General features: G+C 35.2%; 1 protein-coding gene across 1 annotated transcript in view; it reads right to left on the bottom strand.

Moving 5' to 3' along the window:
* LOC116728431 (AT-rich interactive domain-containing protein 5B) overlaps positions 1-14,666 on the bottom strand; it is a 53,191-nt gene extending 38,525 nt beyond the window's left edge. The window contains exon 1 of the mRNA XM_032576550.1: positions 14,401-14,666. Within this exon, the coding sequence (XP_032432441.1) occupies positions 14,401-14,421 (21 nt within the window). The 5' untranslated portion in view covers positions 14,422-14,666. The remainder of the gene's footprint in view (positions 1-14,400) is intronic.
* Positions 14,667-14,867: the final 201 nt, after the last annotated feature.

The raw sequence follows: 14,867 nt of genomic DNA, 5'->3' as shown, positions 1-14,867 counted from the left end.
CCAGAGTTTAATTTTTATGGCAAGTGTTAGGCGACAACTTCTGATTAGTCTAATCATACGTACTAAGAGGCAAAATATCATGGCAAAAGTCAGCAACACAGCTGATTACAGGCTTGGCAGCAGGCTGCTGGAGAAAAGTGGATTCAAGCAGAATGCTTTTTTGTTTCACGCAACAATGTTGTCTGTCCATTTCAATTATGAAAATTTCTTTTCCTACATTAATGTTTGGCTCAATAAAAGGCCAATTAGAAATTGCTGCAGCACAAAATTTTATTAATATTTGACTGTAGGTCACAATCTTTTGTGATCACAATATATATACTGAGGAACTCATTTAGTCAAAATCATGAATTGTTTAAGCAATTCTACATCTGAAGCCAGAAGAAACATGTTGGTGTCATTTACAGATTACTTTAAATCCAAATCCCACAGGGGTATGAATAATTTTGGTCTTATCAGCATGTTGTTATTCAGTAGGGGAAAAAAACCCCACAAATCTCTGCTCAGACTTTACGACTCAGCTGTAATCCAAACCAATGTAAGAATTTGCGCACAATTTGTCCTGACAGTTGATAATTTAAATCATTTACTTCCATCGGAGTCTCCTGTCTGATCATGTTTTATTTAAATAAAAACAGATAACCAGGTAACCATGGAAGCAAGCACAGGCAATACAGACCTCATGTTGTCATGCAACATGATGTTACATTTCTTTACACTTTTCTATTTTTTGTCAAAAACAGAAACCAGGGAGCAACAAAACAACATATTTTATTATTTGGTAGTTTCGACCCTTTGTTTCCTGCTGAAGACTAATCTTTTAAAGATAATCAAGCTGATGCACAGAGAAAGCAGCACACATGCTGTTTTATACGGAACACGGCTGACAGGATGGGCTCAGTTTTTACAGCTCCACACTGCAGCAGCCGCAGAAACGCTGCTGTGGCTTAAACTGAAATCCATCATGCCGCCTCAGCTGCTCTGATCTCCTGTTTGCAGCTAAAAAAAATAGCAAAAAAAATGTGAGTCACAGAAGCTTCACAGTAAACATAAAGAATGTACCTACAGCTGGAACTGACCTAAAATATTAAACTGATATTTGAAAAAGATAAATATAACTGATTGCATGATCATTTTTGATTTAAGGTTATTATTAAACTATCGTCATGCTGCATAAATATAAGCACTGACCTTCTACAGGAGCTATGAGGTTTTTAAATGAGTGGTTCCGTCTAACAAAAAGCAGAAATATCCCATTTAGCTCTCATTCATTGTACAATAAACTATTTAATTTCCCAAAGTGCATTTGGTTCCGCTGTGACCCATTAAAATTATTACTGGTTATATGCTGTTTCCAGTATAGATCAATACAAAAACAAGCATAAATAAATTATTCTATATAGAAATAAATATGTAATTTTGAAGAGAGCTTTTTAAGATTGGATTTTCAGAAACAGCAGAATTTAGTAGTTTTCTTTATATCAAAATGAAAGTACATTTAATCTTTTTGGAATCTTGGACTGATCCCAAAGAACAATAACTTGAGTTTGTCTACTTTGGCTTAATGAAGTTCTGACTATTTCAAATACATATTCAAATTAATCATTATACCATGGACCTCTGGTATTCACAGGGATCAGGGAAATAACTAAATACTTGAGACACCCTCTAAAACACACATAATGACCTATAATAAAAGTTCAAACACCTAATATACATTAATATGTATTAAATGTGTGTCAATTAGCAATATGCCAAGGTATTTTCTTTTGAATATGTTTTACGGGAAAAAAAATTATAAAAATATAAATAACTTACAAATTTATTTACATTTGAATAGGCAAGTTATGTTCCACAGAATTACATTGCATTAGATGCTTAGCAAACAGTAAGATCAAGGTATGTGACATGCCTGGAGGCTTCAATGGAGACAATCCTCAAATACTTTCATTTTCTGTTTTATTAAAAACTACTTCCTCCATCATGAAATCTGAGGTGCATTTTCATGATTAATGTTTGCTGCATTTACTTGAAAAGCTTAGTGAAAATAAATTTGCATGTGGTAAAGTTAGACCTGTGTGAATTAATTGTATATTAAAACAAATTTAATTTCCATTTGCATAGTTTATTGTTTTTCATTTTTCTCTCTCTTTCTTCTAAAAACTAGATGACAGAAGTTTTCAGGCTGGTGCATTGATCTCAACAAGCCCTTTTTTCTGAAGGACAATTTTGTTTACAGAGCCTTTATAATTCATTTTATTTCTTGGTTTTGTTGCTTTGTTTATTTATTTTGGATATTTAAAATGTGTTCCAGTTCCATTGTTAAATATTCATTAGAATTTAAAGTTTATTGATCTTTGAGAAGGTATTCTTACATTATTATTGTAATACCATTATATTATTTGAAAACAACAATATTATCTTTTATTGCAATAACTACTGGGACAATTTATCAGTCAGCAACAATTTATCAGGCCTAATTGTAGTAGTAAAAATCAGAATTGTAGAAAAGATAAGATCCCAAAGAAAACTTGAAATCACCAATAAAAGCCTGACTGAAACCTTTGTGTAAAATATTAGAATGTTAAGCTTAAATTCAGGATCTGTTTGTTTCTAGATGCTTCTTGTTTTCAGCTTAATGTAGAAAAAAAACAACAAATCAACTAAACTGATCGCAAAACTTAATATTTCATTCACAGGTTAAGTTACTTTAAATAGAAAAAGGTGTCAATTCTTACATTTGAGAAGCTCAATGCAAAAATACAGGGAAAACTGACTTAAATGTCCAATTAAATAAATTTTAAAAAGTTCAAGGACCTGTTGGAAAGATCTAAAATCATGTACGCTTATATGAACTGTGATTAAAAAGAACAAATATTTATATTTTATGATAATTGATGTCTTTTCCATTGATCAGCCTATGCCTGCAACTCTGAATTTAGGCTTCCTCTCAGGGGCTGCACAGTTTTAACTGAGTTTTTCTTCCATGTTAAGTGTACAGCTATAAATCAGGCAGAGGTCTCTTTCCCCCAGCTTATTATCCACATGAAATAAAAGACCCAGTGTATGAGTTGAGGGTGTGGTCTACATTGGAGAAGATTTACCAAACAAAATGCATATAATTTATTTTCTCTGCTTTCCAGCCCAGAAATAGTCGGCAGGGGCGTGTATTTCTAAACTGCAGCTTCTCACCAGCAACCAGTCGTTCCTGTTCTGCTAGTAGTTGCCGTGACGTGAGCTTTCACCTCCTCTCTGCTGTTTAAAGGCTGAATATTCTCAAATTTTCACTCCCCTTTCTCCTCCTCCAGCACACCCTCCCCCTATTGTACCCACCACAGGCTGCCCTCCCCCCAGCCCACACCAGCCCTCGGAGCGCTGTGAACCAGCTCTGGCAGGCCCTGGATCAGTTTTACAAAGATAAGAATAAAATGTCACAGCAGATCATTTGGTAAATAATGACACTTTAAATACAAAGTTGCTCTAAAAGTTGCATTGAAAGTCCATTAAAAGTGCCAACTTTGCATTATTTTATAAATAATGACAATGTAATGCAAAGTTGGCTGCACAGTGGCGCAGTTGGTAGCACTGTTGCCTTGCAGCAAGAAGGTCCTGGGTTCGATTCCCGGCCGGGGTCTTTCTGCATGGAGTTTGCATGTTCTCCCTGTGCATGCGTGGGTTCTCTCCGGGTACTCCGGCTTCCTCCCACAGTCCAAAAACATGACTGTTAGGTTAATTGGTCTCTCTAAATTCTCCCTAGGTGTGAGTGTGTGTGCATGGTTGTTTATCCTGTATGTCTTTGTGTTGCCCTGCGACAGACGGGCGACCTGTCCAGGGTGTACCCCGCCTCCCGCCTGGAACGTAGCTGAAGATAGGCACCAGCAACCCTCCCGACCCCATTAGGGACAAGGGTGAACAGAAAATGGATGGATGGTAATGCAAAGTTGGCACTTTTAATGGACTTTCAATGCAACTTTTAGAGCAACTTTGCATTTAAAGTGTCATTATTTACCAAATGACACTTCATGACAACAGTCAGACATTCATAAAGACTCCTGCACGTTCGTGATAAACATTACGTTTATGACAGTGTCATGTCAGCCTTATACAAAGTGTTACCGATAATTCAAATCAAACATCTACAAGGTCTTCTTTTTATACAATGAAAAATATGTATATCTTACATTTTCTGTTAAAAATGACACTCTTTATAAAACATAATTGATACCTCTAGCGACAGTCAGAACTATACTTTATACCAACCCTTGGATGTTACAAAGTGACAAAGCTAGTTTCGTTGCAAGAGTTATTGCTATAATAGTTTATTTTAAAAAATGTAAAAAGAAATTTGAATCAGCATGTACAGATTTTATTTAGTGAAGGATTTATAACTAATAAAACCATTAAATAACTTTCTTCCTTCTATAGTTATCATGATTTATAGAAGAAAAAACATTAAATTGGAACCTCAGGCCTCAAAGAAAGTTGAAAATTGGCCAGGAAAGCATGAACACAAACCTAATTGCTTTAGGCATCAATAAACAAATGCTACATTTTTGTGCAAAATACGATTAAACAAAATTATTGTGTATGTCACACGACTTTTCTCAATATGCTGTCAATAGTCCATTATTGAAACATTCCTTCACAAAATAAAATTTGGACATGCTGTCTAAAATGGAGGATCCTTTACATGTTCTAAATAAACAACAATAATTTACTCTGAGCGATACTAAGTTTGTCACTTTGTGGCATCTCTGACGACAGTCAAGACATCAATTGGGTTTTATAAAAAGGGTTATTTTTAGAAGAAATTGTATGACATACATACAGAATTTGTTGCCCTGCATTAAAAGAAAACTGTTCAACAAATATTTTAAGTCAGAATTACCTAAATTACTTTCTATTTTCCAAATGCATGAATAATGACAGGAGAATATTGTTAACATTTTACAACGTAATAATTCTACATATTTGCTATTATTTGGTAGAATTCTCTTGGGCCAACAGTTGGTTACCTTCAACAGAAGCTAACCAACTTCTGTTTGGTTAGCTTCTGATAATAGTTTGTTAGAAGTTAGACCCTTTCTTCCTGATAGAACATGAGATATTTCCACATATTCTTTTCACAGGATACCATACGTTGTATGCACCAGACCCTTCTGCATCTATTGACCCTTTGCACATGACGTCACATTCTTCAGAACCCATTCCGTCATGACGGACATAAAACCAACCAACTTGCTCCTTTAAAGCCAGTCTAAAGACATCTGCAACCTAATATCACTTCTATTTAGTTACTTTCACTTTAAAAATGGTAATTGGGACCTGCGCGGCCAGCTACACAAACAGACAAGGATGCAAACCAAACTTGTAATTTTATTTTACAACTTTTAATGAGGGAAGACAGAGAGGCGAGATAGAGAAAGAGAGAGCAAAATATCTGATTACTCTGATTAATCATAAAAATAATTGATACAGTAGTCGATTACTAAAATATTCTTTTACAACAGCTCTGTCAGCCCTCGGTGTCATCGCGAATTTGCACCGAACACTTTTTACAAGGCAAGAAGACTAACATTTACATACTTTATAAGTAGGTATGATTACAAAGATATCAAATATCACATTATGGAGAAGGTAGGCATCTAACCATTAGTAACCATGGAGATAATGCCGCACCATCATGTGGCAGAACATGTATGGAAAAATCTGGTTAGCATCTCATCTTTTGTACATTTTTAAGGCTGCTCCAGGGGAAATGCCGTGATATAAATCATGTGGTGTGAATTCAGGCAAAGTCCGCAATTTGATCAACACGTCAGGAAGCAAGAGGTATGGGTTGGTTTCTAAGCTAGCTATTTCAAACTTTTGTATATACCACCATCTATGAGCCTCAGGTTCAGGTTCACACCTGAACGTAACACACGTTCAGGTAGTTTGACTTGAACAAGTAGAAGCCATGAATAAACAGCCAAAAACAACTTTGGAAAACAATTTAATTTGCTCTGTTCAATACTCCCATTTCTCACTTCCGACATACGTCATGGTGCCTTGTCATGGTGTGATTTAAGTGATGTAGTTGCAAAGGGTCAATAAGGCCCACCCTACATTCACTGCTGCCCTCAAACTTAACAGCTGGGATGGTGTTTCAAGCTTCCCTTTTTCTCTCCCTGAATGTCATCAAACCTGACCCTGATACTGACTATAACAATTAAGTTATTTGTCCAAGAGAATATTTGAAAACTGTAATCTGGGTTTTTGTTTTTCTTTATGTAACAGTGTCTTTGTGGGTGACTGGTCTTTTAGTCCATGTCAGTAAAGAAATCGTTAAGCAACTGATAATAACCCTTTTAGACTAGCTTTACCTAGCATCTTCACATTTCCGTTTGCTTTTGCTCTGGGATTGGTGCACATTTTGCACCAAAACATGTTAATCTTGGGAAGCATTTGCCTGTGGTGTCATACAAGGAAGCAGTGTGTTTAAGTTATCGTTTTAAAATACTTTTACAGGTGTGTCTACAATCAACTGAAATGTTATGAGAAGCTCACATAACTATGACATCGTTTGGGCTTTTCCAAACTGTTTAAAGGCACATACAAGTCTCCAGACACTGGCATTAGGGGAGCAGAAATAACTTGATTCTTGATTTAACCACTACTGCCTTGTTTATGCAATATTAGAAAAAAAATTAAAAGACGTAAATGAACATAATTCAATTCCCTTTTTTAAGTAAGAAAATAAAAATGCTATTGAGTAATATGCAATAGCTTTCCTTAAATAAATCTAAACTGGCTGAAGCTAAATCTATGCCATTTGAGAAGCTTTGGCAAAAACATATTTCCTAGATGGGCGTAATTGTCCTAAACATGTGTACAGAATTGGCTTAATTACTGCTCTAAATGTTTCTTTCTTCACAAATTGCCTTTTTTGAGTCTGTATACTCCTGTCAACAATTAATCGATTACTAAATTAGTTGATGAATATTTCAATAATCTATTGATCACAATTAATTCTTTCAACCTTAATCTGGTTAAAAACAAACATCCAAGTCCTCTCATCAAACTTCTTCCAACAGCCAACCCAAAATCGTGGCCTGGTACGTGTCAACACTACTCACATCTAAGGCTGTACAATACATCACAAGTATATCATCTTTGAAATATCAGTGTGCAATATTTATATCGAAAAGGAGTGTTTGAAGTGAAGGAATTGTGCTATGAATTTGTATTTTTCATGTGCGATATTTAACCAGTTGGACAACAGATTCTCACAACAGACACAAAAGGCTTTGCTCAAAACTCTGAAGACTATGATGGAAGTGCAGATGAGAAGGAAAATAAGACAAATTTCACAACTGATCATCATTGCAATATTTACCCATCGTTATCATCACTGCGTTATTTTCTAATAGTTTTGGAGGGTTAAGATATAAATTTTATAGTTATATATTTTTATTATATTTTATCCATCCATCCATTTTCTAACACCTTTGTCCCAAGTGGGTTCAGGAGGGGTGCTGGTGCCTATCTCCAGCTAACGTTTCGGGCGAGAGGCTGGGTACACACTGGACAGGTCGCCAGTCTGTCGCAGGGCAACACAGAGACAGACAGGACACGCAACCATGCGCACACACACACACACTCACACCTAGGGAGATTAGTGAGACCAATTAACCTAGCAGTCATGTTTTAGGACTGGAGTACCCGGAGAGAACCCACGCAAGCACAGGGAGAACACACGCTCCATACAGAAAGACCCCGGGGCCAGGAATCGAACTCAGGACCTTCTTGCTGCAAGGTAATATTGTATTGTATTTGACTTAACTTTCAGTATTTTTCTATGTGTTCCAAAACTTTGAAGCGCTTTTTTTTTTCTTCAACATTAAAAGCAGTCAGACTGCTGCACAGCTTTCTGTCACAAGCAGATAAAACAACATACTTAGACATATTTTATGTTTTTTAACCATTTAATGATTTTGGAATTTGGACACCAATATGTTGTGAATTCCAGAAAAATGGATTCTCATTTTTTGCATAACCCAGAAAACGGAATCAGTAGTAACTGCTTTGACTGTTCCATGTACTGGGAGTGGCATAAAAGAGATTACTTTAATAATAGCCTTTATTAAAGCCACAAAAAGCTCAGAGAACAGTTTCCACATTTCAGGATTTTAACTTTAAACTGATATTTTAAAAACCAAGGCCAGACGTTCCCATTATCTTTTAAGAGACAAACTTTTTGTGCAATATTTTGATACAGGTAACCTGAGGTTAATATATTATGTGCCATCATAAATACATGAAAACTAAATTAAATACATCAATGTCAAACTGACTCTGAACAGCTCTCCATTTTAAGGCTACTTGTACTCATTCTGAATACTCACTTTACTAAAACACCATGCTGTACTGAAAGTTTCTGCCTTGTTTTCACTGAAATACAACAACCCTCATTTAAATCTAGGTTATTTTGCAGTTGAATGTATTTTTTAAATCAGTGAAATGATGGGACACATTATAGAAAATTTTAACATTTCAAGCAACATGCATCAACTCGCTGCATGAAAATGATGCAGGAAGTTGATGCATTAGGTGCATACACCTTGAAGATTTGTGGATACACCTTTCCCTAAAAAAAGCACAACAAAAAAGAAAACTCTACTTCAGGTTCTTAGAGATTTTCTATAAATTTGCTTACAGTAACAACAAACAAAAGAAAATCATATTTTCTCTAGTACATGACGAAAAATTTAAAACTGGTTCTGGCCTAAGATGGCCCATGTTAGGTCAATAGACAGGAATATCTCAAGCCCTATATCATTCACCAAGAACTGGCAAAAAAACATTGGAACATAATTTTGATCATATTAAACAGTCCTAAAAGACAGTAGAAAGAAGTCCCGTCTATTAATTCTAAAACTCCAACACTGAACATTGTAGTTGTTTTTTTGTACTTTTAAGCTTCGGTTACCATAAAATGTTAACACAATGTACTTGCAGATGAAAAATCGATACCTTCCAAGGGGAAAAAAAAAAATCTATAAATATCGTAGAATCGATATAATTATACAGCCCTAAGATAGATTTGGGGTGGTACTAGAAAAAAAAACTTAATTCCAAGGTGACTTTCAAACCTTTCAGTTAGAAATTGGTCATTTAAGGTTAAAAACAATATTCATGTATTATTTTTGTTCTTAATACTGCTGAATAATTATAAATAGATAGCGGTTTGATAGAAAAACCACTCAGCGTTAGCCCCAGAAAACTTGCTGAGCCCAGTGGCCGGTTCGCTGAGGTGGTCCACCAGCAGCCCACTGTGTTTTTTAATAAAAGATGTTAAGTTGACAGGAAATGTAATGACATTCCTAGGTAACTAGATATTACTGGAAGACATTGTCAGTGAAATACTCTTTAAACCCACAACTATAGTGTTAAAAACAACCAATAAAAAATGTATACAATTAAAATAAATATCAATTATTTGCACTTCTGTTAAATTGAAATTAAATCAGCAGTTCCTCAAGGCACCCCAGGCCCTCAAGAGCCCCATAAATGCTAACAATTTAACACAGACCACATATATAGAAATTTAACATTTGTTTATTGAAAATGTCAATACTGTTAAATTTCATTTAATGGTTTCAGCACAGATATAAAGATTTAAAAGTGTTTAACATTTAAATTTAAGATATTAAGGAGCTGGCAAGTTTACTTTGTAAAAGTGCAATAAACAATTTTCATAGTTCGACTGTTTTGCTGCCACAGCTACAATCTGATGGTATGAGTTTAATCTTTGAGTTTCAGCTCCGTTTGTTCGTCAATACATCTCAGTAAATTATAGTTAGCACTGATTACTTTTAAGGTTGGCCAATTAAACTACCATCCCTCTTCCAAATTTCTCTAATTCTATGTTGAAATGCTGTTTGTGGTGCTGATGTTCTTAGTAGCAAATCAAATTCCCCCCTAAATCAAATTCTGCTCAAGGCCTCATACAATCTTGGGCCGGTCCTGCATGATGAGCTAAATCTGCTGCACTGTGCATCTCTCTGCTGGATACAGAGAGACAAACGGAGATTAATTTATGTGGCTTTAGTAATTCTTCCATTTTGTGCCTATTGAGTTTTTAACAACTGGTAAAAACTCAACCACAGAGACTGGTTTGGTTGACGGAGCTTTATGGGATGAGGTTTTTTTTTGGAAACCCTTGCAGCCACACGCAGCAACTCTACCTGACTGTAAATAGACAAAGCATTTGATATAGCACAGTTTGACAAATCTTGTCACTTCAAAACTTATAAAGGATAAAAAAAATAAAACCAGCATGCTGCGTGACTATGAGGCGAGTTCAACAGCTTCTCCACGAGCTGGACTACTGGCCCACTAATGCACCGAGAAACACATAAGTAAACTTTATTAGCGCAGACAGCGCTAACAAGAAGGGTGTGTGAGATGTAAATGCACACACCGCACAGAATTCCTTGTTCACGTAACGTATATTAACAACGCACACCTCTGAAAGCGCAACTATAGGTTATATTTGCGGTTCACATTAAGCTACGCAAGCAGAGCAAACACATTGGCTTTTAAATCTGGCTCATACCTTGATAAAGAATTCTCCAAAGAAACATGAGTTCTCACAGGGGATTGATATAAATCTCAATACAGGTGAACCTGAGTCCAGTTTGAGTGAAAGGAGGCGCACGCAATCCGCGCTGAGGTAAACATCGGAGATCCAGCTGTGACTGTGCGCTAAGCAGCCAACACAGAGAAGCACCAGTGGTGTGATTTGTGCGCTCTCCTGGCTTTGTGCTCTGTTAAATGCATCAACCCAACTTTCAGGAATAATTCTGCCAGTGAAATGCACTATGCAGCAAAGACGCTTGTAGTCAGCTTATGTAAAAAAAAACATAAAAATAAAAAAATATATATTAAGCAAATTCTTTTTCCTTGCTTAAACAAGAAACACTCCAAAGGTTATAAATTTAAGCTTACTGCCTCAACAGCAAAATGACAGCCTGAAATTGTAAACTGCTCAAAATAATAAACTATAGAATGATAGAATAAGATAAGATGCCTATTCCTAAAACCTAAAAATCACATTTTAAAAAAGGTTTTTTGGGAGGAGGAATAATATGCAACAGAAATTTAATGATTGAACTTATTTATTTCAAAGTACTTCAGAAGTCCCAAATATTTGTCTAAGTGTAATGTTACTAAATCTTTGAAGAACTACAGAGAAAGAAACAAAAATATATTTTGAATTTTTTAAATTGTCAAATGTCAATTTTTAATATTCCATCGCAATGAACAGGTTAAGAGGTTAATATGTCTATTTTAGTTTTAAAGATAAAAAATATGAAATTATTAACAAACAGTGAGTCAGCTATTCATCTTAGTTCTATTTGTTTGCATACATAAACATAACATGCATATTAATGACAAAATGTTGCCATAAAGATAGTTTCTGTCCAAAATGTTACATCTGATTCAAAAAACTTTAAATTGCTCACTTTTAGTTTTATTGATTATTTTGTCATTTCATCACTGACACTTTAATTTTTAAAGAAAAACAGATCAGATATAATACACATCTACCAAAACTAAAGCAATCATAAACCTATTTAGTGTAATTACTGTCCACTGACTAAATATACAGGGGAAGGGAAAGGTAGTATATGTATATACAGTACAGACCAAAAGTTTGGACACACCTTTTAATTCAATGAATTTCCTTTATTTTCATGACTATTGACATTGTAGATTCACACTGAAGGCATCAAAACTATGAATAACACATGTGGAAATATGCACTAAACAAAAAAGTGTAAAACAACTGAAAATAGCCCTTATATTCTAGTTTCTTCAAAGTAGCAACCTTTTGCTGTGATTACTGCTTTGCACACACTGCATTTTCTTGATGAGCTTCAAGAGGTCGTCACCTGAAATGGTTTTCACTTCATAGGTGTGCCCTGTCAGGTTAATAAGTGGGATTTCTTGCCTTATAAATAGTCATGAAAATAAAGAAAACCCATTGAATTAGGATAGCTGCAGGAAAATGACCATAAAGTAAGAAAATACTTTAAAATTAATGTTATTCATTTTGTATTGCCAGTCAAACTAGAAATAAAAACATAGATTTTAAATGCATTTTATGGTGATTGGTATTCTAGAGTCTTGCTTTTTTTATAATAAACTGTCAGTGTCAAATTTTATTCATAATTGGACCGCTTAAACTTTACTTAATTATTAATGTTATTTTTTTATTCTAAAAAATATTTTTGTATTTTTTATGTTTTGTTAGCTCATTTATTATTGCTTTCTGATTATAATATTTCCTTTTTGGGCTCAAAATTAAAAGAATTTTTCCCTTTCTACTGACTGAAATGATTTTTTTATAAGACTGTCAATTCCTTTTTTCAAGACGCCATGCACTTAATTACAAACTCTAAACATTAAATACCATTTAAATAAAACCTCATGTAAACCCAATGCTCTCATGGTTCATCAGATTTGCATACTAAACATTTCTAAAAACTGGTCACATTTAACAATTACTTTTTTTGTGTTGCCTAAATGAATAACAAATTTTTCCAGCTTTTCCAGTGATATTATTCATTTAGATTTTGATTTGCTTTACATTTTCTTTTTTGCAACACTGCAACATAAAATGGCTGCCAGTTATTTTGTGTGCACAAAATAACCTTTATAATAACTTCTGAATATTGTAGAAGCAAGCAATTTTAGCCATCAGCTGGATTTTAAAAAATATTTTTGGCACAGATCACCATCAGGCATGTTGCTAATTTATTCTCTGATAGTTGAGCTGTAATTATGAGCAGTGAAACAAAGAAAAAGACTACAAGAAGGCAATTTATGTGTTGTTTAACTCCCTAAATCTGCAGTGTGCATGTATTTAACTTGATTACAGTGACGATGCATGATAAATACCATCATAAAGTGAGCAGGCTGGGTAATAAACATACTATTATGCAGTGTGGCAGTGTTGTATGGATATCACAGAGCTCCAGTCTTTTTTTGTGGGCCTGGGGGAGGGCCAGCTGAAGCATTGCTCCAGCCTAGCGGCAGGCAGGAAAATAAAAGCCACATAATATAATCTGAGCAGTGAACACACACACACACAAGAATTTAAGATGGAAACCCTTAATCTGCACCATGCCTGCGTCAGTTCTCGTGATATTTCTCTCTTTTTTTTTAAGTACAGTTTTCAGAACATGAGCGAAAGAGGAAGGAGGGAATTATACATGAATATTAATAATAACATGTCCCCTGCTTTGCACAATGAATAAATAAACCAACAAATAAAATCCAGCCAGCACTACTGACCTTGGCTATATCCTGTTATTGAAAAAAAACACTGACAACTTCATCTCTGGGGAAAACAATACATACTACATCTCCATTTCTCTCCTGAATTAATATTTATGCAAGGATATTATTAAAAACACACAGCCAAACTAAAATAAAAAGATTTCTGTCAAAATTAATTAGTTGTATATTAAGTAACCACACACACAAATTCATTGCCCTATCTGAGTGTCCTCTGCATGTTTCTTGGCTTTTTAAGGCAGGACTATAAACCAGTTATTTCAAGTACAGAAACGTACACAATATTAACATTCCTCCTTAAAAACTGCTGGAGACAAAATGTCGGGGTGGATTTGGTGATAATAATATCAATATGCTGCTTCCTATTATTATTATTTCAACGAACTGCTCCTCCACCTACTAGTCGATGTCGAGTGAAAAATATATATATTTGAATGTGCAATATTGCGTCGGTAAAAATATATTTTTATAAAAAAAAATAAAAATGGCGACGCGGCGGTTAGCTAAAAATGTGACCGAGCTGAAAAAGTTTCCTGATATTTTCAGGCAGGGGGAGAAAAAAAAGGAGGGCAGAAATTTTTATTTTTATTTCAAGCTAATGCGGGTGGGGGTTGGTAGCCGGGAGACTAATGTCGACACGACACTCACACACAAAGAAATTAATCATTAACACGGAGAAAATATCTGCGATATTAAACTGAAATTTAACGGCTGCCTTCCAGGCGACAGCCCCGAAGAAATAACCAGTCTGTTTCGGCCTGAAAAGCACAAATATCAGCCGTTTATCTGCCACCTCCGGAGGTGGAAGAGGGGGGTTGAAAAAAAAAGTTGAGGCTAGCTGAATAAAGTTGTAATTGCAGTCAGACCAACTCTCGGTGGCTGATATGGGAAAACAATCAATACGACACGGCTAAATTCGGCTAAAATAAAGGCGGAAATTGAGTCGATTTTACACAGACGTATGGTTAAAATATCCCCGGGTTAATGTATGGTAAAATCTGCGTTCAAAAACGGATAAAAACGACATTTATTTAGAAATTATATCGGCGTTACCTGTATTGCATTGTGCTCCATTGCAGTCCTGCATTCCCTCTCAGTGAGGCCCCTCTCTCCGGTTACACCGCCGGGACACGCCGACACGCAAACAAACGCACCACCGAGGAGGAGGGAAAAAAATAAAAAAGAAAGGCTTTTCTTCTATTCTACTTTTTTCTCTTTTTCAAAATGGGTGGAAATGGCACGGGATCTAGGTGTGGCCAAAGTTTGCCACAGAGTACAACTCCATACGAAAATCACATTTAAAGGGGGGCATTTTTACTTCACTAACATGACGTATTTCCGACTGAAACGGAATACGAAGGCGGGGTTAAGATAAAAAAAAAAATCTAAAATCGAATAAAAATCCATTACATTGTTCTTGCATTTGCCAACACATTCTCGCTGATATTCTGAAATTGTCAAACCGCTCATCTCTCTGCAATCACGTAACTTATATTAACTTATAATGTTAATAAAGTGCA

The sequence above is a fragment of the Xiphophorus hellerii genome, chromosome 11, assembly GCF_003331165.1.
Source record: "Xiphophorus hellerii strain 12219 chromosome 11, Xiphophorus_hellerii-4.1, whole genome shotgun sequence".
Taxonomy (NCBI): Eukaryota; Metazoa; Chordata; class Actinopteri; order Cyprinodontiformes; family Poeciliidae; genus Xiphophorus; species Xiphophorus hellerii.
This window is presented reverse-complemented; position numbering and strand designations above follow the sequence as displayed.